Source organism: Elgaria multicarinata, chromosome 2, assembly GCF_023053635.1.
Source record: "Elgaria multicarinata webbii isolate HBS135686 ecotype San Diego chromosome 2, rElgMul1.1.pri, whole genome shotgun sequence".
NCBI lineage: Eukaryota > Metazoa > Chordata > Lepidosauria > Squamata > Anguidae > Elgaria > Elgaria multicarinata.
Window position 1 is genome coordinate 46,217,501 of NC_086172.1, and position 26,191 is coordinate 46,243,691.

The 26,191-nt window shown below is 41.6% G+C and overlaps 1 protein-coding gene and 1 pseudogene across 2 annotated transcripts in view; both read left to right on the top strand.

Annotated features, from left to right (window-relative positions):
• Positions 1 to 26,191, top strand: part of LOC134392277 (sodium channel protein type 3 subunit alpha) — a 62,913-nt gene that overhangs the window by 6,521 nt on the left and 30,201 nt on the right. For both annotated transcript variants that reach the window (XM_063116463.1, XM_063116462.1), the window contains exons 6-16: positions 1 to 71; positions 1,940 to 2,003; positions 4,459 to 4,600; positions 4,848 to 5,054; positions 7,493 to 7,765; positions 14,226 to 14,576; positions 16,774 to 16,906; positions 18,063 to 18,301; positions 20,362 to 20,535; positions 22,669 to 23,025; positions 25,515 to 26,000. The exon at positions 1 to 71 is cut by the window's left edge and continues 202 nt beyond it. In XM_063116463.1, the coding sequence (XP_062972533.1) occupies positions 1 to 71; positions 1,940 to 2,003; positions 4,459 to 4,600; positions 4,848 to 5,054; positions 7,493 to 7,765; positions 14,226 to 14,576; positions 16,774 to 16,906; positions 18,063 to 18,301; positions 20,362 to 20,535; positions 22,669 to 23,025; positions 25,515 to 26,000 (2,497 nt within the window). The remainder of the gene's footprint in view (positions 72 to 1,939; positions 2,004 to 4,458; positions 4,601 to 4,847; positions 5,055 to 7,492; positions 7,766 to 14,225; positions 14,577 to 16,773; positions 16,907 to 18,062; positions 18,302 to 20,361; positions 20,536 to 22,668; positions 23,026 to 25,514; positions 26,001 to 26,191) is intronic.
• Positions 7,795 to 7,942, top strand: LOC134393853 (U1 spliceosomal RNA; annotated as a pseudogene).

Consider the following 26,191-nt stretch of genomic DNA (forward strand, 5'->3'; position numbering starts at 1 on the left):
GGGAGCAAATGGTACCTTTGTTAATACTACAGTGAGCAGCTTTGACTGGGAGGAGTACGTTGATGATGAAAGTAAGAATAATTGGTACAACCCGTGTGTGTGTGTGTGTGTGTATAAAATGTATATTATGAGTGGTCTCCATTTAGTGATCTCTACTGATGAAAGGGTCTTTGATGCAGTGGAGGCTTTAGGGAGGGGATATTCTGCAGCTCCCCTCCCCTTCGCTGCCCTTGCTTCTACAAAGCTGCTCTGTAGCATTGTGGAATGCTTTGGAACAATATGGAAGGCAGTACAGGGCTTGCAAGGGGAAGAAATAACCCAAGATTGCCTTTCTTTCCTTTCTGCTGACATCAGTAAATACAGCCCTACACAATTAACAATAAAGCTAATTGTATCCAGTAGTAGTCTAACATAAGACCCATTTGAGTCAGTGGGTCTACTATTAATAGGACCAACATTGGATACAACTCAAATATTTAAAGTGTCTGTAAGGGGAATGGGGGAAAAGTGTTTATAATTTTGTGGGATTAAAGAAAATAGCTAATAAAAACAAATATTTAATATTTTATTTAATTAAAAACAATATAAGTGTTGAGGAACTTCAAAGTTTTGATAGAATCATAGATTAGTAGAGTTGGAAGTGGTCTATAAGGCAATGGAGTCCAATCACTTGCTCAATGAAATGCTCAATCCAATCACTTGCTCACTTTAAAGCATACCTGACAGGTGGCTGTCCAGCTGCCTCTTGAATGCCTCTAGTGTGGGAGAGCCCACAACCTCCCTAGGTAATTGGCTCCATTGTCATACTGCTCTAACAGTCAGGAAGATTTCCTGATGTCCAGCCAGAATCTGGCTTCCTGTAACTGGAGCCCATTATTTCGTGTTCTAAGTACAGTTGCCTATGAACACACAAAATGGCATACACTTGCACAAGTTCCTTTTAGATGTTCTACAACTCATGTTTTACTTTTATTAGGTATTAACCCCCTACTTAGGCCATTTTATTGTAGATGTTCCATAAGCATATCAGTTATAGACAAAGATTTAAAATAAGTGGATTTCTTTGTTTCTTTAGTGATTTGATTTATTATTAGATATGTTGTTTTTGTAGTTGTGTTTATTTTGTTAACCTCATTTCAAAATAAAATAAAATTTCATGAGGAAAAACACACAAATAAAGCTAAAATATAAAGTTGGGGCTGCAATGTTTAGCCAAGTAAATGGTTGCAGTGCAGTCCTATGAATGTCTTCTCAGAAGTAACTTCCATTGAATTCAATGGGGCTTATCACAGGTATGTGGTTATAGGATTGCAGTTGTACTTCTTCTGGTACCTTTTGATCGATTAAAAAAAGGCTTTTCTGTTAATCAGGCTACAAGTTTCTTTTTACAAAACTAAAGTATTATTTTTAAACACAAATTCTTATAAATGCTCCTTCTCTCACGCACGGGAGGGAATGCAGCTTCTTAGGTGGCGCCTGCTGTAATCTAGATGTATCGTCTAAAAACAAAAGAGTATTTTCCATTTTCTGAATTCTCATTTTTATTCATATGCAAATCTAATCAGAGTAATCAGCTAATAATGCAATCCTATACATGTCTACTCAAAATGTAAATCCCCCATTGAGGTCTGTGGGATTACTCCCAGAAAACTGGGCATAGGATTGCAGCCCAAGATTGAATTGTGTGGCAATCCTAAATAATACATTACTCTCAATTATTTCTAGCCACTGAGAGCTCAGATAAATGTAATTTGGATAAACATGAGATCCTTAACCATGTGCTTTTTAAAAACATGGATATGTCCATGTGATTTTTAAAAATGTAATCCTATTTTTTTTAAAATGTAGTCTTAATATTCCTTGTTTATAGTTTTGGATCCATATTTAATATCAGTGATGATAGAAAATTGGTTTATTTATCCTTTTGCCCCCCAATCAGGTAACTTTTATACTTTGGAAGGACAAAGAGATCCCCTTCTTTGTGGTAACAGCTCAGATGCCGGGTAAGAACTTTAAATAATCCATCGAATTTCTACAGATGCTGTGAAGCTAAAGAGCATCAAACCTCTGATCCAGAGCTCCATAAACTCTCCAGCATTCACAAGGAGCTTCACACACATACATCACTTTGCATGAGCTTTACGAAGCCCTAGCAGTCATGGGAATTCAGTGTGCACATTGGAATGAATGTCCATGCTCTCAAAAGAACTGCTAGGCTAGGTAATATCCTACAAAAATAAATAAGGCATCTATTAGAGAATAAATTGTGTGTGTATGTATGTGTGTTCATATATATATATATATATATATATATATATATATATATATATATATAATTTCAAACAGTGGGTTGGTTCTTGGCAACCCTGGACAGTATCCAACGTGACACTTATGCCCCGCTAATTCCCTTCTGCAAGTGGTGAGTCCTGGTGCTTCCATTGCACAAGTGGGGACCCATTGCTTACACTGTAGAGATTTGGTGCTTCCTAGAGGTAGCCCCGAAATGAGCAGAAATGGATCGGAACAGGTCGGCGGGGCTCTCTTATGCGAGATCTACCAACCTGACCTGTTCCAGAAAAGTGTGTTTCCACTCATTTAGGGTTGCCTCCAGAAGTGCTAAATTGCCGTTGCACCAACTGCGAGGGCTGCTTGCGCAGCAGAATTGACGGGGTGTAAGCGTCCCATTGGATACTGCCCTCTGCTCACAAAATGGAGTAGAACTAGAACTTGGGTCTCCTGAATCCCAGTCCAACAGTCTAACTACTACACCACACTGGTTCTCATATGCTGCATATTTGTTGTCCTTGTATGTTGCCACTTTCAGCATGGGGTGTGGCATGGAGAGGTGCACCTAGAAGAAGAGGAAATTGTAGACCTTCTTGCACAAGCAGAGCTGCCTTCTACTTACACCACGGTCCCTTTGGATTCAACCCATTTAGAATATTATTTATAGATTTTATCTATTAAATGATTGGTTTTGTATTTAACTTCCTTGATTAATTAACTGAAGATTTTTGACAGTAGCTGGTGCAAATCTCTGACCAGAAAGTTCTCAACAGACAAAAAGGCTATTTATGTATCTCTCACTGTGGAGGTAGACATAATAGAGATAAGTGTAACTTGGAATTAAGAATATGGGCAGACAAGGCTAAAAAGGAACAAAAATCACTAATTCGATTGGGGAAGCATGCCTCTACCACATTTTTATCCTATTAAACTACCGTTTAATTTTTTGCCAAGTCATCGCTGGAGCAAAATATTTGCCCAATGGTCAAGTAGAAGTAATAAAATAATTGTGCTAAAGTAAGCAAGATTTGCCCTCCAACAGATATTTGCATAGTGTTTTATTATGGTATGATGATTTTGCCTTGGAAACAATCATGAGTGTCTCATTATTAATCCAGAAGTGTAGTTATGGTAGTCTGTTGCATAAAAAATGTCTAAGACTCAAATATTAGCCTTTGTAAGTGTATTTTTGTTGTAAGCCTTTGAGGTGGTAGGGCTTACAACAAAACTAAGCTTTCTTTCGCTCTTATTTGTAAGTGCAAAACCTTCTTTTAGAGTTAGTCATACTTAGGTCCCCTTGAAATAAATGGAACTTTACCCTCAGTCAACAGGTGGGGTCAAATGCACCCTGACAGCACTAAAACAAAAACCCATATCAGAGGCCGTATATCTATGTGCACCCCTTCCTAAGGAACATGAGCGGGGGCGCTATTGCACTCAAGTCCTACTTGTAGTTTTCTCACAGGCAGCTGGTTGGCCACTCGTGTGAACAGAATACTGGACTAGATGGATCTTGGTCTGATCCAGCCTGGCTGTTCTTATGTTCTTAGTGGCTGATGTTACCACCGGTAATTCATAAGTCATGATTGCTGCACTGTTGCATTTGTACAACTGCCATTTTTAGCGTAAAGGCATGATATAGATTAAATAATTAAATAAACAAATAACTACAATTAGGTTATATGTATGTTAATGGCACAATATGTTGTTTATAGTTTTTAAAAATGTGGGACCAGACTCCACATATGTTACATTGTGGTGTGTTATTAACTCAATGACTTACAACCATATTGTTTTATTCAAAAAAGAGGTCTCAGTAAAAGCACGTTTAAAAAACACACACCTTGCAAATGGTATCATACTTATTAATTCCCAACAGGTATTTTGCGTGCATGGGTTTCTTGGGATACATTTGACCCCAATACCAGATTTTTTTTTTAAAAAAAATTGTATTGATGGAGGTTTAAGTTACTAATGACTCACATTTTTCATTGATTTCAGTGGGGCCTAAGTCCAACTAATTTGGTCTGGATCCAACTCTGTAACTCAATTGCACAATGAGAAAATAATTGCTTAGAAAATCAAACAGTTCAGATTAGAATAAGAATGTAACTTTGAAAATGCAAGTGAAGAAACATTGAATTATGTCTGATGTGATTTACTTTTTCATAGCCAATGTCCAGAAGGATACGTGTGCGTCAAAGCTGGTAGAAACCCCAACTATGGCTACACAAGCTTTGATACCTTCAGCTGGGCCTTCTTGTCACTCTTTCGTCTCATGACTCAGGATTACTGGGAAAATCTTTACCAATTGGTGAGAATGGTCCTCAAGCAAGCTTAGTATGTGTGATAATAAAACAGAAACATTATTTTTACTGCCCGTCTGATTATTATGATTTTTTTAATCTAACAAGCAACTTTAAACAATTATTATTCATGCATATTTGGTATGTCACTACATTTTTAAGATGATGACTAGGCAAAGCAGTATTCTTAGTAATTGGTAAAAATAACAAAAACAAATGGATAATATATTCCCCTTCTTCCACCCAACTTCCTAGACATTACGAGCGGCTGGCAAAACCTACATGATCTTTTTTGTTCTGGTGATTTTCCTGGGCTCTTTCTACCTGATCAACTTGATCCTGGCTGTTGTTGCCATGGCCTATGAGGAGCAGAATCAGGCCACCATGGAAGAAGCGGAGCAGAAAGAGGCGGAGTTTCAGCAGATGCTGGAACAGCTGAAGAAACAACAAGAGGAAGCTCAGGTAGCTTTCTTTTGGAAAATGTACTTTTAAGTCTGCTAAAACGCACAGGCAGAAACCATACCTTCTTTGATTTTATCCCATTATGTTTTGGTATGTGAAGCACAAAACAATAGTGCCAAGATCAGGTTGGCGCTCTTGGCTCAAAAAAAAGCTCCCCCACCCCCGCTGAACATCAGGGCTCTTTGGTCCTGTTCTTGCCTTTGCCACCCACCGGCTTGCGCTCTCTCTCTCTCTCTCTCTCTCTCTCTCTCTCTGGTCGAGAGTTACTACAAGAGCAACTGGTGGCATCAAGGAGGAAAATGTAGCAAGTGTTGCTGCTGCAACTCCCATGCCTGCCGTTTCCTTCTGGGTGGCAGAAGGAGAGCAAGTGGGTGAGGGTAGCAGGGGAGAAGGAGGGACCCCACCGGGGGCTTCTTCTCCCAACTCTGAAGCTGCCACTGATTTTAGCCTTCGTAAAGGTCACAGATTAACCGTTCTACTACTACTTCCTGCTGTCGTGTTTCTCAGAAAACTTCTGCTTTCGATGGGAGGCAAATGATGAGGCTTGCTAAGTAATCCGCAAAGCTTTTATTAAGCAACCATCATCTCTTCTACCTGAAGAGATTCTAATCTCTTGGAAACTTTCCCCTAGGCAAAACTATCCAAACTAAGCAAAACAATTGTCCGCTCAAGAAGAATAGGAAGGCTCTTCCCAAACGCCTATAACTTCAGAGAGCCTGGTGTGGAGGAAGGTTCTGGCACAATCCTAGTCAGACCGACTTTCTTACGCCTTCCTTCCGCTCCGTGTGTTTTAGCTTCCGGCGGACCATAGCATCAGCTAGCTTGTCGGGACGCTCTCCTCCAGAAGAAAGCTCACTTCCCACTGAGTGTGTAGGATTTGGCCTTGAGGCGATAAGCTCTGGAGAAGGCTGACTCCCAGCTGGGGTATCACCCATGAGAGCTTCCTCCCCAACTGGTACAGGCTGGCTGGTGTCTGGCGCCGCCTCTTCTAGTTCTGAATCTGATTCTGATTGATTACCTGAAACACCTTCTCCCAAAACAGGGGCAGTAGGGTTAGACATGACACCTGCTGCTGTTAGAATATTGATTTAGCATCAGATGTATACCAGGCATTGAGGCTTTATTTCAGCCTGCATCTTTCCTCCTTGACACCCCCTCTCCTAAATACTGGCTGAGGCACTGCCTCTTGCTCCTCACCAAGGCAGCGTTTTCAGAGGTCCAGGATAGTCATCCTAGAGTACTGGAGCCTGCAGCATAGTCTGGCTGGAGCACATCTACCTGCCTTCCCAACTTTTTAAGCTAAGCCCTATTCTCATTGCGTGTATATATAATACATGCTGTCATTGCATATATCGTGTGGAAGAGGAGCAGGATCGCACCCAATGAGCCTGCTCCCAGCCTCTGGGTATTCGCTAGGCTGCTCCTTCATAGTTGGTGGAAGGTGAAAATGGGCTTTATGTAGATACTAGTGTACATATGATGGGGAACCCTGATGTGATCATGGTTCCTAATCTTGCGTACAGAGTCAGTTCTTACCTTCTGCTAGGAATGTTGCAAACTTCCACCCAGGTCTGCTGGGGAAATTGCATATATCCCCCACAGTGGAGGCTGCCATTAATGCAGTGGGGGGAAAGTTGGAAGCCGGCTGGCCAGGCTGCTGCTGAGCACTCACGAACCTTGTGAGCGCTTGGTGGGGCTCGCAGGGCCCGGCTCGTGTGTGTGTGTGTGTGTGTGTGTGTGTGTGTGTGCCAAGGCAGCGGGTGGCACAGTGAGTGCTCCCTGGCTTGCCAACCCCTACCTTCTACCAGATGTGTGGAGGGCAGTCTGGCACTCACGTACATGCAGCAGTTGAAGGCAGGGCAAGCACGTGTGATCCCACTTCCTCGTCATGCATTCAGATAATGCATTCAGAGAATGCACGAACATGTAGGTGAGAATAATCTTCCAAAGGGTCTTGGGAGCCTGCAGTGGCCCTTCTGCAGCCCTAAAATTATCCCATATTCTTCCTCCTACCTCATTGGACATGACCCAACAATATGAGAGGAGGCCTACATGAGAAGAACTCTTATGATCCATAAGTGATTCTTAAATAATAGGATGGAACTGGCTGCTGTATTGCAGGAAGTTTCTGCATGGACTGATGCATAGTGCTTCACAAGGTGAGTGGGGGTTAGTGGCTTCTGTGTCACAATATAGGCAAAATTCCATTGCTGACAACGTATTAAAAGCTTTGCAGACAACTGAGCCCTACCATGCTTTCAGAGAACTGTGCCACCTTCTTTTAAAAAGTAATTTCAAATAAAGAGGCACTAATGATTGGCATTAGTGCTTAAATGCTTTGTGACTGTGAACCCTTGGACATGATAATGAATTTCTCTACAATTATGATTAATGTGGTGATCCAACTTATGTTAATTACCTGACACTGTACACAACAGACAACGGCAGCTGTGGCAGCAGCATCAGTTGCATCAAGAGATTTCAGCGGCGTGGGTGGATTGGGGGAGCTTTTGGAAAGTTCTTCAGAGGCATCTAAATTAAGCTCAAAGAGTGCTAAAGAAAGGAGGAACAAACGGAAAAAAAGAAGGCAGAAGGAGCTTTCGGAAGCAGAAGAAGAGGGGGAAGTGGAGAAATGTCCTAAATCTGAATCAGAAGACAGCATCAGGAGAGGAGATCACTTGTCCTATGACAAGAGGAGTTCGACTCACCAGGTATGCTACAACTTGAATTTAAACTTTGTATACTTACCTGGCAGGGGAGACACCATGATCATGAAGGTGGCTTTCCCAGGGCGAGGCTCATCCATTGCACTCCGGGTGTGCTGACCCCTGCGATTTCCCCAAACGCGGGAAACTCGACTGCATAATTTGTGGTAGTGGGGGACTGCGTGCAATTAAAAAAGAAAGAAAGAAAGGGAAAAAACACGTTGTGGTTCCAGTTTTGAGATAGATTTTTCACGTATATTGAAAAAGACTTAAGAACAGAGAATGTCTGCAGTAAGGAATGGGGCAGAACCTTTTTCATGGTGGCACCACCACAGGTGTGGAGCTCCTTTTGTCAGGGTATGCAAATAGGGACTGGTTTTGTTTACAGTGGCTCACATTGAATTCTTTGAGATAAGATTAAAAAGAACTGCAAGCTGGGATACAATTGAGAGAGGGCAAAGCCTGGAGATACTGGTATCACCCAAGGCGGGGCAGCGGGGGCGGGGCGGGGGCAAATTTGGCCCTTTTTTCGATGACGTCCCCGAGTGCATATTAATACTCTCTCCCAGATTAGCGAATAGGGTGACTTGGGGACATCTGTGTGGTGGAGTCAAAGCCTTTTCCAACACCGAAAATGACCCCTTTGGGGAAGTGCTGCCACTCGTCCTAATCCTAAATGAGAGCCAGAGTGGTGTAGTGGCTAGAGCGTTGGACTGGGAGTTGGAAGATCCGGGTTCTAGTCCCCACTCTGCCATGGAAACCCTCTGGGTGACTTTGGGCCAGTCACAGACTCTCAGCCCAACCCACCTCACAGGGTTGTTATGAGGATAAAGTGGAGAGGAGGAGGAGGAGGAGGATTAGGTACGCCGCCTTGGGTTCCTTGCAGGAAAAAAGGTGGGATATAAATGCAATAATAATAATGATGATGATGATGATGATGATGATGATGATGATGCAGTGGCAGGGTGGGGAAAATATGCTTCTCATACTCCCACAGCATAAATGCGAAAAGAATCTTTAATGAAACAAGAAGCAGGCATCTCTGCTGGTGTTTTTGAAATATAGGAGAGAGGGAGGTTGGGAGACAGGCATCAGGCGTATATGCATTTATTTTATTTGTTATTTATGTAAATATATAAAATAGGAAAGACGAGAATGATGTAAGCCACCTTGGGTTCTTTGCAAGAGGAAAAAAGGCAGGATATAAATGTAATAATAATAATTAATAACAAAAATTAACCTACCTTTTAGGGATAATTCATATTTGAAATACGTTGTGCTCAATAAAACATACTCTTATGTACCTGTAGGTTTCCTTCTTTCCTTTCCTGCATTTGATTCCTTCCCACTTTTTCTTCCTCACCTTTCGGTCTAGACGAGCCCTCGAGGCAGCTTACAATGATTAAAAACAATAAAATCCCCCCCAAAATGCAATATCCAATAAAAAGTAGAAACAGAAAGTTAAAAATAGAACTGCAAAAAGATGTCCCAGCAAGGGAACAGAAATCGCTCCACACTAAAGGCCTGGTGCTGTAACCCCAGTTAACAAGAGTATAGCAATTGCTTGATGGACAACCAGTCATATTCTAGATTTTTATTTTATTTTATTTTAAGGAGTGTCTATATTACTTTTTGTTCTTTTCTTTAAAAATAATAATAATAATCCCAAAGCTGTTTATCATATAAAGTCATAATAAAATACAATGAAACCAATCATTAAAACAATAAGGCCTTTTCCTGTAAGGGGGTCTATTATGATAGGTGTTGTTTTTAATATTTTCCTCACTGTAATTATTATTTTTATTGTATAAAAATTGTTTTAATCAGTTTTAATTCATAGAATCATAGAATAGCAGAGTTGGAAGGGGCCTACAAGGCCATCGAGTCCACCCCTGCTCAATGCAGGAATCCACCCTAAAGCATTCCTGACAGATGGCTGTCCATCTGCCGCTTGTAGGCCTCTAGTGTGGGAGACCCCATGACCATACTAGGTAACTGGTTCCATTGTACTGCTCTAACAGTCAGGAAGTTTTTCCTGATGTCCGGCTGGAATCTGGCTTCCTTTAACTTGAGCCCGTTATTCCGTGTCCTGCACTCTGGGATGATCGAGAAAAGATCCTGGCCCTCCTCTCTGTGACAACCTTTTAAGTATTTGAAGAGTGCTATCATGTCTCCCTTCAATCTTCTCTTCTCCAGGCTAAACATGCCCAGTTCTTTCAGTCTCTCTTCATAAGGCTTTGTTTCCAGACCCCTGATCATCCTGGTTGCCCTCCTCTGAACATGCTCCAGCTTGTCTGCATCCTTCTTGAATCGTGGAGCCCAGAACTTGATGCAATACTCTAGATGAGGCCTAACCAGGGCCGAATAGAGAGGAACCAGTACCTCACAGCTATACTTCTATTAATGCAGCCCAAAATAGCATTTGCCTTTCTTGCAGCCATATCGCACTGTTGGCTCATATTCAGCTTGCGATCTACAACAATTCCAAATTCTCGTTTGTAGTATTGCTGAGCCAAGTATCCCCCATCTTGTAACTGTGCATCCTAAATGTAGAACTTGGCATTTATCCCTATTAAATTTCATTCTGTTGTTTTCAGCCCAGCACTCCAGCCTATCAAGATCACTTTGAAGTTTGTTTCTGTCTTCCAGGGTATTAGCTATCCCACCCAATTTTGTGGGACAATCTTTCGCTGACAGCTGACAATGCCAGCTGTCAGCGAAAGTTCTGGGCAAATAAGTGTGTCTTCAGTTGTTGGCAGAAGCACTCCGCGCTAGGAGCCTGCCTGATCAAAATGGGGCGATCTTTCCACATGGTGGGTGCCACAGTTGAGAAGGCTCTCCTCTGCACCACTGCCAAATGAACCTCAGTTGGCCACGGTATGGTCAGCAAGCCCTCCCCCTCAGAACGTAAAGGCCGGGGCAGTCTATATGGAACGAGACGGTCTCTCAAATAACCTTGCCCTGAGCTAATTAATGTCAACCAGTGCAGAGCTTTCAGCACAAGAGTCATATGTGCACAGTAACAAGCTCCGCTGACCAATCTAGTTGCCATATTCTGCACTAGCTGTCGCTTCCGAACCAATCTCAAGGGTAGCCCCATATATAGTACATTTTAATAATCCAATCGTGAGGTTACCAATCCATGGATCACTCTGGCCAGGCTAACCGTGTCCAGGAATGGTTGCAGCTGTCGTACCAGCCTAAGCTGGTAATAGGCGCTCTTTGCCTCCAAGGCCATTTGACAGAGGTAAATCTGAGAGCACCTCTAGACTATATACCCCAGGGAGGGGAGAGTGCAATCCCATCCAGGACAGATACATTGCCCAACTCCCATATGCAGGGATGGCCCATCCACAGAGCCTCTGTCTTACCAGAATTCAGTTGTTTGTTGACCCTCATCCAGCCCACCACTGTATCCAAGCACCAGTCCAGTTGGTGCACAGCCACACCTGACTCAGATGTAACAGAAAAATAGGGCTGGGTGCAGTCTCCTGCATATTGATGACACTTTGTCCAGAGGCGTCATATAGATGTTAAGAAGTATTGGTGACAGGATTGTGCTCGACTCCACACCACAATTGCCAGGGGGACAAGACACAGTCCCCCAGGGCCTCTCTCTGGAACCGAACCTGCACATAACAAGAGAGAACCATTGCAATACGGTGCCCCCTACTCCAGCTTCACCAAGCCTTCCAGGAGAATGCCATGATCAGTGGTATCAAAAGTCACTGAGAGATCAAGGAGAAGAAGCAGGATCGCAATCTCCCTCTCCCAGTAAAGGGTATCCATCAGGGCAACCACAGCCGATTCCATCCCCAAACCATATCTGAGATTGAAATAAATTCGCACTAGTGATCTAAGTCCATAGAGATGTCGTGTAAATGGTAGTGTTCATACACATGCTGTGGGAATATCATAGTCATAATGGACCTTAGTCCTGGTTGCAGGTCCAATTGGAGTGAATGTAAATAAAGCTAAAGCTGAAATATTTACAAGAAACAAACACAGTCTGTTATGAATAAATGCAATGAGAATAGGCAAAGCCTAGGAGATGGTTGTCCACCAAAATTTGTCAGAATTTATTAAAATGTTAGAATAAAGCTGCCTCTCCTTTATGTACCATTATTTACTTATTTTGGCAATTTATACCTCGCCTTTCTTCTCAAAGAGCACTCAAAGTTGAGTCCAAATGCTATTATTGACCTACATGTCAAAATGAAACTGTTAAGCTATGATCTTTAAAGTGTATATTTCAAATCCTGCCCATCAAACTAGACCAGAGTTTAAAGTTACCAGATCTAAAACCAAGCATAATAAATCTTAATGTAGGGATTGTTTTTTGTGTTTGTTTTTACCACTGGTGAGGCTTTATTTATTCATGAGTGCTACTAATGAAATATGCAGCGAGGGAGCAAAAGATTCCATTAAGGGATTTCTTGTAGTGCAATTAAATAAAAGGACGGGCAGCAAAAATTGATTTTTCCTGTCCTCAGTGGTAAAGTCACCATCTTCAGGGCTCCCGTGGCTGCTGAACATAGCTGAAAGCCTTAATTGATGAGACAGTATGATTAATAAATGGTGGATTAATTGTAGCGCTCTAGTTAAATGCATCTAGCCATTGGGCTTCCACCGTAACTGTAGGCTATAGCTGGCTAGTTAGTGTGCCTTCTTTTGTCTTAGGAGACATGTGCTTATGCTTGAAGTGCTCCACTTGAGAATATTGCTGGGTGGGTCGTGACTGTGGCTAAGGAAGTGGTTGAGGGGATTTTGCAAAAGTATGGTTTATTGCCTACTCATGTTGTATTGCATGACAGGCCAGAGAAGAGCGAGTCATCCTAGTTGTGGGAAATGTGTCAGAAGTGAGGTCACTGAGGTCATCAGAGGGCACGCTCCTGGTGGACTCCTGATTGGAGTCCACTAGGAGAAGAGCCGTTAGGGTGATGGCCCCCATCCTATGGAATTCGGAGGTCTGGTGGTTGCCAATGTTGTGTTGCTTCTGGCACCTCCTGAAAACATTGTTATTTCAGGAAACCTTCCTTGAGTGACCGGCCAGAATTCGGTTTTATCAGAACTCTCTTGTTTGTTTGTTTTGAAATAGTAATTATTTTAATATGGTGTTTTTATTCTTTTATCCTATCTTCTGTTCACTGCTACAGAATTTTAAATGTGGAGCAGTATACAAATATTGTAAAGAAAAATAAAGAAAGTAAGGAGCTTGTAGCGTAGCGTAAGGATAGTCAGACTATTTATACCCTGCCTTCCTTTCCCAGTGGAAACTGTTGGAGAAATACTGATGTAGGAAGAATTGTACAATTTATTATTATTATTATTATTTATTTATATAGCACCATCAATGTACATGGTGCTGTACAGATAACACAGTAAATAGCAGGACCCTGCCGCGTAGGCTTACAATCTAATAAGTTGTAGTAAACAATAAAGAGGGAAGGAGAATGCGAACAGGCACAGGGAAGTGTAAACAGGCACCGGGTAGGGTGAAGCTAAACAGTATAGAGTCAGAACAAACTCAATATTTGAAGGCTATAGGGAAAAGAAAAGCTGCTTTATATACTAGAGCAGAGTATTTTCCCATCTAGCTTAGTATCACATGTACTCCGGCTGGTAGTGGCACTCCAGTGTCTCAGGCAGAGAAGGGTCTTTAACAATACTTGCTACCTGCTCCTTTTAGCTGGGAACACTTATGACCTTCTGCATGCAACACAAGTGCTCTACCACTGAGCTATGGTCCCTCCCTAGACCAGAAAAGGTCTGGGTCTGTGGAACAAACCAAGAAGATGCATTGCTACTAAGGGAGCAATCCTACGGTCCGAGCTCCCCACCCACTTCCCCTCCCAGAGAGAATCACACTGACTGCCTCTCCAAGGTTGCAAAGATGTTCTTGAGAGGCAGGAAAGGGGACAGTTTTGTGGGCAGAGAGGCGAGGGGACTGGGGAAGCCGGCTTATGAATAATCCTCCTGCCTCCCTAGCCTCTTTCCTCCCTCCGCTCCAGCTCCATAGAGCTTGAGCTAGATGGGCGAAAAAGCCCATCTAGCAGAAATGCAGAGTGGGAAGAGCCCTCTTCGTCTCACTCTGCATTGGATGTCCATCAGTCTCCAAAGTTCGGAGGCTGATGGGCATCTTGTACCCTATATACCCTGATATTGCATGTTTGTGAACAATGCTGCAGAAGACCTGTGAGCAAATGGTCTAGAGCTCATACTTTGAATTAATTAAGGGTGCAATCCTATTTATGTTTAGACAGAAAAATATCCTACAACTCCATCATCCCCTAGCCAGGATGCTGGGAGTTGTAGTACTTTTTTCTGTTTAAACTTGTATGAGACTGCATCCTAAATTGTTGTAGTTGGAATTAAGAACTCTTAAATAGAGCAATAAGCCCCCCTTTTTAAAGTCATGAATAGTTTCAAATACTAACTGTGTTCTTGTATTTTTCTCCCTCTACAGTCTTTGTTGAGCCTTCGTGGTTCCTTGTTTTCCCCAAGGCGCAACAGCAGAACGAGTATTTTCAGCTTCAGAGGTCGAGCAAAAGATATAGGATCAGAAAATGACTTTGCTGATGATGAACACAGCACTCTTGAAGACAATGAGAGCAGAAGAGATTCTCTCTTTGTTCCAAACAGACACAACAGTGAACGCCGCAACAGTAACACCAGTCAAGCGAGTCTGTCATCAAAGATTGTGCCAGCACTTCCAGCAAATGGGAAAATGCATAGCACTGTGGATTGCAATGGCGTCGTTTCCTTAATGGGAGGACCTCCAGGACTTCCTTCGCCCACAGGGCAGTTTCTCCTAGAGGTGATAAACTATCTCTTCCAGTCTATTCTATCTGACATAGTCAGACATGGGTCCGACGTCTTACATTATGATGTACCTGTGATTGCCATTCTCTTTATAATTGGGAGCATGGATGATCATTGATTGATTGTTTGATTACATTTCTATATCGCCCAATATCCAAAGCTGTCTGGGCGGTTCACAACAGTTAAAACCACAAAAATACAGCATAATAATTTTTTTTTAATGAAAACGTTTAAAAGTACAGTACAAAAGTGAAACCAAAATAAAACCTAGCAGCAATGCAGAAATTTGAAATACAATAACAGATTTAAGACAACAGAACTAAAAGACTAAAATGCTTAGGAAAATAAAAAGGTCTTCTGGCACCAGAAAGAACACAATGTAGGCACTAGGCACTCTGGGAGGTTTATTCCACAACTGGGGTGCTACAGCAGAAAAGGCTCTGTTGTTCCTTTGGTTGGGGCTCCAGGAGAAGGACTTCTGAAGATTATGTTAGGGTCTGGGCAGGTACATATGGGAGGGTTAGGGTTAGGGTTAGGTAACTTGCTTCCAAGCATTTTAGGGCGTTGAATGTTAATACCAGCACTTTGAACCAGGCCCAGACATCTCACAAGAATGCTCACAAAGGCAGCATTTGCCACCCCTCCACCTGACTGCAGTCCTCAAAGCCTCTATCTTCAGGGAAAGGCCTGGGATCTGGGGCAGTTGGGTGGGTGATCTTGGGAAATTCAGCCAGGGCAGCTTATAAGAGCAGGAGCTCTGCTTGTGCAAGTTGCCTCCACTCGGTTTCACCAGATCCCCCCCCCCACACACACAAGTCAACTTGTGTAGTGGTGCACATTGACAAAATGCCACCCAAAAGTAATCATGTGATGGTGTGTATGACTGCATATTTGCACAAGTGATTGTAGAATCATATCAATACTGCACAATTTTGAACACCACCTTGGCTCCTCCGTTATGCTGTCCAACTTGTTAACCTACATAGTTGCCGTGTTAATTCACCATATTTAATTTTATTCTCATATTTATAACCAATCTGATTAAGCTCTTAAATCAATTCTTAAAGTGATTTACAATGCAAAGCAGATAATTAAATGAAATAAACTAAAAATAAATAAATTAAAACCAACACACTTAAGAAACAAAGACAAACTACAGATATCTATAACTAACCAAAGGAGCAACACCTATATCACTATGCCAAAAACCTTGTTGAGAGGGAACTTCCTTTCCTAACACTGTGTTTTTTAAAAAAATATCCAAGGAATATATTTCACCACCTTTTAAAAATAACCATTTGAGTTCTAGCTTCTCTTATTTTAAGTTAAAATGTTTAACATAATGAGTAACCTTTTCTGTTACAGCAAAGTGACAACAGTCATTACATTGTTTAGGTTACCTTAAGGTATTTTAAAAATACACTTTGAAATAGGACATGTGAATATGGCAAAATGTCTGATGATACTTGCCAGAAAGCCATTATTAGCTGCAGCTTTCTGTGGAGGTGCACACTGAATGGCAAGCATCATGTTCAAAATGGCCCTATATGTTTTCCTTTGGGGGCATTCTCTGGTCATCAAGAGAATAGCTAGTATCTGACTAGTTAGTATTCCCCCCCCCCCCCCAATAGACATTGCCCATTTTCCAAAGAATCTTGCAGCTAGCTTTGTGTGCCAAAGGGGACTTTGGTCTTTTTGTATGTCAAATGGCATCCACCCACTCTACACGGCAAGCTACTTCTGAAACCGCAGGGACTTTAAAAAGCATTGACTCATCGCCTTTAAACTTAACAAATGCTTAGCAAATCCTCCCAAACCAAACAGTAGGGTCATAGATGCTAATGGCAAACTCATTCTCTGAGTGCTGAACCTTATGTAGCTGAAACGGCACCATCCACGCACAAGAAGGATCAGCAGGCTTGGGGGAACTTCAGGGTTTGTAGAACTTCAAAAAACTTTAGGGAACCCCTCCCCCCCCCAATATAGCTGTCTGAGGACTGAGCATGCTCAGTGGCCAATGAATACTAACTTGCCTTTGGGGAAACAAAATGGAAAATCCAGGTGGGATTGGAATTGAGTAGCTGGAAACCTGAAAAGGAGCACACTTCACTGCAACATTTCATTGCAGGTAGACTTGTAGACTTTATTGGTTGAGTTCCAGAAATTGACAGTTGTTAATGTTGTATTTTCAGGGTACAACTACTGAAACAGAAATAAGAAAAAGAAGATTAAGCTCTTATCAAATTTCTATGGAACTGATGGAAGAATCCGCAGCAAGGCAGAGAGCCATGAGTATAGCCAGCATCCTCACAAATACTATGGAAGGTATGGTAGGACATGTTTAACACATGCACTCAGCCTTAGAGTCTAAGACAAATCATGTTCGAAGTGAACCATGACCCATATCAATGGAAAATAAGTATTTTTAGTGCTGAAAACTTGGGCAACCATCAACATTTTCCATTATTCTGAGTAGGGTTTTTCCCCTTATGAAATCTCCAACTATGGTTAATCGAAAACTTATAAAATCCCCGCATTTTACTGCCACTTTCTTTGTTAAGCAATTTCCAGATGGATCTTCATGTCATCCTGGCCCTCTTGAGTAGTGGATGTTTCTGATACACCAGAGGAAGAGGTTTCTTCCCAATCTTAGCTAGATGGGAAACAAATCTCTGACCCTGAAAATCATCAAAGTGCTAATTCCTCAAAATCCCAGGTGCTGGTGACTCGGGGGAAGACAATACAAGCTTAACCTTCTATACTAATAAAAGAGGATGTTACTCTGTCTGTCTGTCCGACCATCAGTACTATAGCGCCAAGATCATGAAACCTAGATACCTGAAACATGGCATGCATACTAAGGGCCTCTAGGAGATGTGCATCTCGGGGCTATTTTGGTTTTAATATACATTAATTTTAATTAATTTTAATATAAATTAATATAAGTTAATTTTAATATGTACATGTGATTGAAGCCTGCAGTAACATCTCTAGCAAGTAGGGGCAGACTTCCCTAACCAGCACATGGCTTTGCAGTTGCAGAATTCTACTCCTGCTTCCTCCTTCCTGCTGAGGGGCAGCCCCCAACTCAAGGCAATGGAGTGGACAGATCCATTTCCTCAGGGAGCTACAGGGGAGCATCATGGCAGAGACCGTGCCTAGCAGTGCCATTGGGCATGGCTTCACTCAAACAGGGCGGCACAATGTTTCCAACTCTGACAGTGGCCGCCATTAGAGTGGAGGGGGGAAATTCTGCATGAACAGTATGTTTGGTAATGGAAGCCAACATATTTCTATTCATCATCATCATCATCATCATCATCATCATCATCATCATCATCACAGAATAGCAAGGAGTTACCATGCTTATGCAGATATTCTTGATTTTTAAAATATTGTGCGTACATATACCTGTGTAGCATAATATAATCTTTTTAAAAAAACATAATGTATATAAAATGATAATTTCATTTCCCCCCAGAACTTGAAGAATCCAGGCAGAAATGCCCACCATGCTGGTATAGATTTGCAAATGTTTTCTTAATCTGGGATTGCTGGAGTCCTTGGTTAAAAGTGAAACACATTATGAATTTGATAGTGATGGATCCCTTTGTCGACCTTGCTATTACTATCTGCATTGTTTTGAATACACTGTTTATGGCCATGGAGCATTATCCAATGACTCCCTATTTCAACCATGTGCTTTTGGTGGGAAATCTGGTATGTATATGGAAGAGTAAGGATGTATTTACTTTTAAAATATATTATAGTTTTATAACAATCCTTAAGGCAATGTATAATACAATTTGCAGTGATTTTAAAATGTAAAGCAAGAAAAAATAGAAACCAACACAACAATAGAATATACCACAATCCAGATACCACCATGCCATTTTAAGGTCTTAAAGTAACCAGAAAGGGTTTCATCGCCATCTAAAAGCTATCAAGGATGAGAATCGTTGGGCTTCCCTGGAAAGTGTCATAGCTAGGCTGCCTGGCCCCTCAGGCAGTTCAATACGAGAGTCCCTTTTTGCCTTCAGGGTTTTATTTTGCCTTCAGGATTTTGCCTTCAGGATTTTATTCTGGCTCCCACACTTGTGCTCCTTCCTGGCACTTGTGCTCCTTCCCGGCATCTGCATGGGAAGGAACACAAGTGCGAACTTCCCCCGTGGTGCTGAGCACTGGGAGCGATGGGGCAGGAACGAGGCAGCCAGAGGAGAATGAGGAGATGGACGCCAGGCTCCAGAACCACCTCTCTTCCATCTGACCTCTCTCTGGCTGCCTATTCCTCCCCCCCCCCCATTTTTTATTTTTACAGAGGTGCGGGCCTGTTCCTCTCCTCCCCCCATTTTTTAAATTATTATTTACCACAGGGCACAGGGCTCTCCTGAGCTCATGGAGGTCCGCCCCCTTCCTTGTCTAGCCCATAGCAACCAATCAGGTGGTGCCATGGGCTGTGACAAGCCTCCACTGACAAAAAAAGTTGGAGTAAGTGCCCAACTTTTTTTCAGCGGAGGTTATTATTATTATTATTATTTATTTATATAGCACCATCAATGTACATGGTGCTGTACAGATAACTGGGGTTTGCCTCCAGATGGCTTCGCAATGGCGTCTGCGTCATGTAGATTGACCTGACGCTACTGCGAATCCACCCCAGGGCAAACCCTTCATGTAGACATGCCCCAGGTTACACAGATGCCCATTCTAAAGACTTGTTAAATAGCTTCCAGCACTTAAACTCCACACCACAAATTGACCTCTTCACAGCAGGAGCCCTCAATTTGACTCCAGGGAAGACAATCTTAAACTAAAATAATTTCAGTGGGAAATGACAGTACAAAATTCTTAAATAGGCGATTCTTCTTGGATTAGGGTCACTCTTCACCCCTTTAGACTCTGATTAGCGGAAATGCGATTACAAATGTTATTTGGCAATATTATAGAATCTTCAGTGTAGCTAAGCTACTTAATAGAGTTCATTTGGAGCAACATTTATACTTACATAAAGTTTATAGACGCAGAGTGCCGTCTTTGTTCCACTGCAGAATTGTCTCTACTGCCAGGACATTTCTTAGGTTTCTTATCCACTTTCTAGGGAGTAAGCCCCATTGAACACAAAAGGATTTACTTCTGTGTAAGTCATGCAGCGGTTGCGCTGGAAATTGTTTTGTCATCTCAAGACCTCACTGAATGAACTTGCCTTAAATTTACTAGAGAATATTAGTGCTTTTAAGCAAAAATCCACACCAATTGATCATCAGCGGAACATGATAAAAAGATAATATTGGTGTTACCAATTACTTGTTTTAAAACATGTGTGTTAAAAACGGTACAAGCTGCAGGGTATTTCCAACGGGTTGCAGCTGCCTGCTGGGTGCACTTGTATAGGACATCACATTGTAATGTGTGAAGTAGTAGTCATCATACTGTATTAACTTTAATTACGGGTGAGTGCTGGCTCATAATGTCCTCCCTGCTGGTACTAATTTAAAACTTCAGGTCTTTTACCCTCTTAATCTGTTAACCTCGTTTTATTGGTTTCCATCCAAAGAAAGTTAATTTACTGTTTTTGTGTCCTGTTTTGTAGTTTGCTAATTTATTATAATCTGGGAGAGAAATTTTTTTTTAAGCAAAGGAAATTATGATAGAAGTTATGATGAACTTCTAAATAGTTTACAATGAGAGATATGGGAGACCTCTGTTAAAACATTATTCAGATGCTTTAACATAAAAGAAAGCAAATAAAATTTAAACTAATTCATTATATGTGCACTTAGGTATTCACTGGCATCTTCACTGCAGAAATGGTCCTTAAGATAATAGCCATGGATCCTTATTATTATTTCCAAGAAGGCTGGAATATTTTTGATGGTATCATTGTCAGCCTGAGTTTGATGGAGCTGGGTCTTGCCAACGTGGAAGGACTGTCAGTCCTAAGATCCTTCAGATTGGTAAATATGCTAATAAATGGAACACCAGTTTCCTCAGAATTTTCAGTGTGCATAAGCAGAATGCGGCATCAGCATAACATAATGAGCTAAAGGAGAACAGTTGAATAGCATTCTTAATATTAATTTTGTACAATTGTCCTTTAAATTGTATGATTCTCCCAGTGTTTCAGTGAATTCTAAACGAACAGTTCCTTTCTTATCTGCTCCGTAAGCGACAGCCATGCATGTGCATAGGAATCATTGTGGGTAGTCTGATCATATGATAGGAAAAACCCAGATTTGTCAGGATTTTGGGTAACAAATCCAGGAGGGGGTAATTATGAAATTTGGAGAAAAATCTGGATTTTCCCCATCCTCCTCACCCAAAAGGCAGCTCTACTTTAATGGCAATTAACAAAAATGCTTACAGCTCTGTCATTTTAAAGATAAAGAGATGAAACTTGGCACCATGATAGGTCTTGGGTTGGGCTTTAGTGTTACCAAATTTAAAGCAGATCCGTTCATCTGTTGATTTTTAGGAATTCTTTAAAGTCTGAGGTTTATTTTTTCCCCCAATTTTTCAGGGAAAAAACAAAAAAGGCTACGGAAAACATGGGAAAACCTCATTCCCCCACCCCCACAAAAAATCTGTGTTTTTTCCAGGCCTTCATATCTCTATCTGTGACTAGTATGTTTCCTTGTAATCATGTTGATTAAAAGCTGCCTGGACACTCCTCTCATCACCTCTTCATGCAAAGCACCCTGCAACAGCAGTCTATTATTTCTTAGCCAGAAATAGAATGTATACATCTTTTAAATGGGTCGGTAGTCGCTTGCATACAGATAGCTGGGTGTCATTACACACTTGCCAGCCCCCATCTTCTTGCTTGCACCAGGTAATGTAGTGACCAGACGTAGCTGTTCACCCAAGATGAAATTCTACTGCCAGTATGGTAAACAACGTGCCTCCAATGCACAGCTTGTTGGTGTTAAGGTTGCATATGGGGACACCCAGTAAACAAACTCCAACAAGCCATCTGGCCTTCAACCTCACACAATCCCACCAAAGCTCTATCTTTGGAAAGTATTTCTGGTCACTGCTACCCAGCACTATTTGAACTTTAACTTCGGTGGCTTCTTAAAAAAAGAAACAGTCCACTGAGGTTTATCTTAAAGGAAGAAAATTATATCAATGGGGATTTAACAGCATTTAACAACGCTAAGATTGTTTTCTAACGGACCCCAGAATTGTTGTTTTTAAAGGGATACTGATGTTTTTATACTGTTGTTTTTATGTTTCTGATGGTTTTTAAATTTTGTATACTTTTTAATGTTTACTGTTTTAACTTTTGTGAACCGCCCAGAGAGCTTTGGCTGTGGGGCGGTATATAAATGTAATAAATATAAATGAATAAATACACCAGCCCGCCCACCCGCCCGCCCGCCCGCCCGCCCACAATGGGTTTGCTCAGAATACCCTAATCACAATAGATCCCCCTTCTAAGGCCTTGTTTCTGCTACTTTCCTGCTGCTTTAAAATCCACTTGCTCCCTGTTGCGCTAATGGTGGTTCCTGCTGGCACCCAGGCAGCATTTGGGGCTCTTCTTTGTCCTTGTGCATAACGTAGGTTCTGAGCCTGTGCAGAGCTTCAATTCAGGAACTTTCTGTAGCTGAGGGATTCAAGCAGGAACCATTCCTGTACTGTCCCACTGCACATGCTTCTGACATGTTCCTGCCTATTCCCTCAGTTCTTCTTCAACTGCCACTGTGTGAGTCTCGTAGGGAATAAGGTCTGTTTAATGACCCTGTTAGATCATTATTGCTGAGGTTTTTTATTCACTACTTCTCTTCTACTATTGTTTTTTTTCTGTCTTTACTGTTTATTGGTTTATTTAGTTATTTTGGATAGCCACCTTTTTCGTGATTGTGAGATCGCTGGAGTGTATGGCCGCTAAGGGCTCTTTTTGTAAATGCGTGAAATGTGGGGGATTAGCCTGCTGTGTTTGGGAGAAGAATACATTATAGAAATCTGCCTGCACTGTCAGTCCTTCACCAAACAAGCTAACTGTAGGATACTGCCCATTATCTTTTCATTTTCTAAACTGAAACACAAAACACACCAAATAATAATGTCTCCTTCTTGTTGTTTTCCAGCTCCGGGTTTTCAAATTGGCAAAATCTTGGCCGACGCTAAATATGCTGATCAAAATTATTGGCAACTCCGTGGGTGCTTTGGGAAATCTGACCTTGGTCCTGGCCATCATTGTCTTTATTTTTGCTGTGGTTGGGATGCAGCTGTTTGGCAAAAGCTACAAGGAATGTGTGTGCAAGATTGCAGAAGACTGTGACCTTCCACGGTGGCACATGAACGACTTTTTCCACTCTTTCTTGATCGTGTTCCGAGTCCTTTGCGGAGAATGGATAGAGACCATGTGGGACTGTATGGAGGTGGCTGGACAAACCATGTGCCTTATTGTTTTCATGTTGGTCATGGTGATTGGAAACTTAGTGGTATGTAATCTGTCTTTCTGAAAAATAAAAGATGGTATAATAATGTTTAATAAATATGTTTTAATTATTTCTCGGTAGAAAAAGTAGTTCAGCTACAGTTTGACTTGGAAGCCTTATGAGACTTTGCACCGTCTTATGTGAATTGCTTTTATATGCTCGGTTCCTTGGAAAAAGAAATTAGCCATTGAGAAGAGGATGACATTTTATTTGCCATGAGAAAAATAACCTGAGTCAGAAGTGCTTTGCTGGTCCTTTAAATGAGCATCCCTTTATTATCAGAGAGTCAGGGGCACCGCTACTCTTTGCTGCTCTCAGCTCTCCATTCTGCTGTTGTTCCTGGATAGAAAGCAACATCCTGGATAGAAAGCAACATCAGTGCAATGCTGATTTCATCTCTTTCCAGTATCTTCCTGAGCCAATTATCTCTACCAGATTAAAAAGGTCCAGATACCTGGTGAAGAGAGGTCTTTCATGGTAATGAACCCTGAATTGTGCCAGTTCATGTTATGTTCTACCCAAGGAGAGAAAGAGTAGAGGATTTGATGAGGGCAAGGCTCAATCCCCTCTGGCAAGGAATAAAGAAATGCTCATGCATGACACCATTTCATGGGGTTACTTGTGATGTTGCTTGTGCAACCTGTGATGCAACTTCCATTACTCACAGTTGCACCTCAAGGAACAGCCCAGGGAAAGATTCCATTCATATGTGTGATTACGGGTTGGAAGATATAACATTGCACAGAGCAATCCTATGGTGTCTGAAAGAGCATCTCAGTGACTTATAGGATATGGCAGATCAACCCTCCCAAGGCTGTGGACACTACTGCGTCCTTGGGAGGGGGAATCCGAGATCAGACTGTTTCCTCCCCGCTTGCAGTCGTAGTGGAAAACAGTGGGGTGGCTGTCCTTCCAAGGACACAACAGCTATGATGGAAGAGCTCAGGGAGAGGGAAAAGGGGCAGGATGGTAGGCAGGGAGGAGGAGAGGCCAGGATCTGCAGGATCCCACAACCTCTCCATTGCCCATCCCTCCCACAGCAAAGAAGGTCAGCTAAACAAGATGAGTAAAACTGTAATGGAAAGGAGGAACAGAAGGCATTTTTCTCTCTGTCTTCTCCTGCCTTGCCCAGATCTGCTGACAGGGCATAGGATAGAAGAGAGGCAATCTGTCTATCAAGAGGCAATCCCTTAGGGTTGTGCTCTAAAATTAAGTATGAACACACATATAAGGAGCACAGATATATTGTTGCATCCTTGTGTCACTTAATAATGACGAATATAGATGCCTGTGGGCAAAGCTTCTTTCATACTTGCTAGATATAATCTGCAATTCAAGTAAGCTGTCTGAGCACAGGTGGGATAATTGTACACACAGCCAGAGTTTTATTTGCAGTTTCCCCCCCCCCCCCCCATGGCAGCTCCTACTGCTAAAGAGGCAAGCCATTCAGTATCAAAAGCAGCTTGCCTCTTTGGAAATATGGGCTGCTGCTGCTAACATGTCAAAGGGAGCTCCTGGCTGTACTCACAGTACTCCTTTCATCTATGTGAGTTGCTGCTGCTGCTGCTGCTGTTGTTGTTGTTATTATTATTATTAGATTGCAGCATTATTTATTTATTTGTTTATTTAATACATTTCTATACCGCCCCATAGCTGAAGCTCCCTGGGCGGTTTACAAAGATTAAAACATTAAACATTAAAAATCAATATACAAAATTTAAAAGCATAAAAACATAATAACAAAGTCTGCCTTTTTTGTTCCTTAAGTGCCACATTTTTCTCATATGCAACTTCATGCAGAGTTCCATCAATTTGATCTCCTAATAATTTCTTTAAACTCCTAGCATTTATTAACTAAGATATCTTTTATCGGATAATAAGCTAAGGCGCAAATGTATCTTGAGGCTGCAGCTGTGCCAGAAAGTAAATCAAGCCAAGCCAAGCTCTCTCCAATCAGAAACAGGAAGAAGTCCCAGAAAGGACATAATAGAATTCAGATCATGGATGGATCCCCTCTTCCTCTGTCTTCCTCTGTCATCAGATACTATTTTCCCAACGTAGTTGGATTGGGAAGTGTATAGCTTAAAAACACAACGTAAGAATAGTTGTGCTGGATCAGACCAAAGGCCTACCGACTCCAGCATTCTGTTCCCACAGGGGCCAACTAGGGAGACGCTAACAAGAAGGACATGAATGAGTGCAGCAGCACACCCCTGCTTGCTTTCCTTGCAACTGATACACAGACTCATATTGCCTTCAGTACTGGATGTAATATATAGCCATGATGATTAGTAGCCTTTGACAGTCTTATCCTCCATGAATTTATCTATTCCCCTCTTAAAGCTGTCCAAGTTGGTAGCCATGTATTGATTCTGCAATATCTCTCAAATTCCATGTTCTTTTGTGTACCCAGTTCTTATTATTTGTTAATCTTTCTTCTCTATATAAAGGAAACTCACGTTATTTTTTTCCTTTTGTTTCCCGTCTTTTAGGTACTGAACCTGTTTCTGGCCTTGCTGCTTAGCTCCTTCAGTTCAGATAACCTTGCTGCTACAGATGATGACAACGAAATGAACAATCTCCAGGTTGCTGTGGCAAGGATTCAGAAGGGAATAGATTATGTTAAGAAAAAATTACAAGAAGTTGTCCAGAAAAGCATTGTTAGAAAGCAGAAAGCCGTAGAGGATATCAAAGTACTTGAAGAACTAAACAACAAGAAAGACGTCTATGTTTCCAACCATACCATGGTTGAAATTAGTAGAGATGTTAATTATCTGAGAGATGGGAATGGAACCACAAGTGGTGTAGGCACAGGCAGCAGTGTGGAAAAATACATCATTGACGAAAATGATTACATGTCATTTATAAATAATCCGGGCCTTACTGTGACTGTGCCAATGGCAGTTGGAGAATCAGATTTTGAAAACATAAACACAGAAGAGTTCAGTAGTGAATCGGACCTTGAAGAAAGCAAAGAGGTAGGACTACATATATTTTCACATCTATAAAAGTAAGCTGAAAACTAAAGAAAAATATGATTTTGAATGTATTACATTGAAAATTGTCTTATTTATGGCTCTACATGTGTAACGGTACTGGGAGATTACATAGGCATTATTGTAAACATTGTGTGTGTTGTTGTTGTTTTTTAATTTATAATGGTGACATT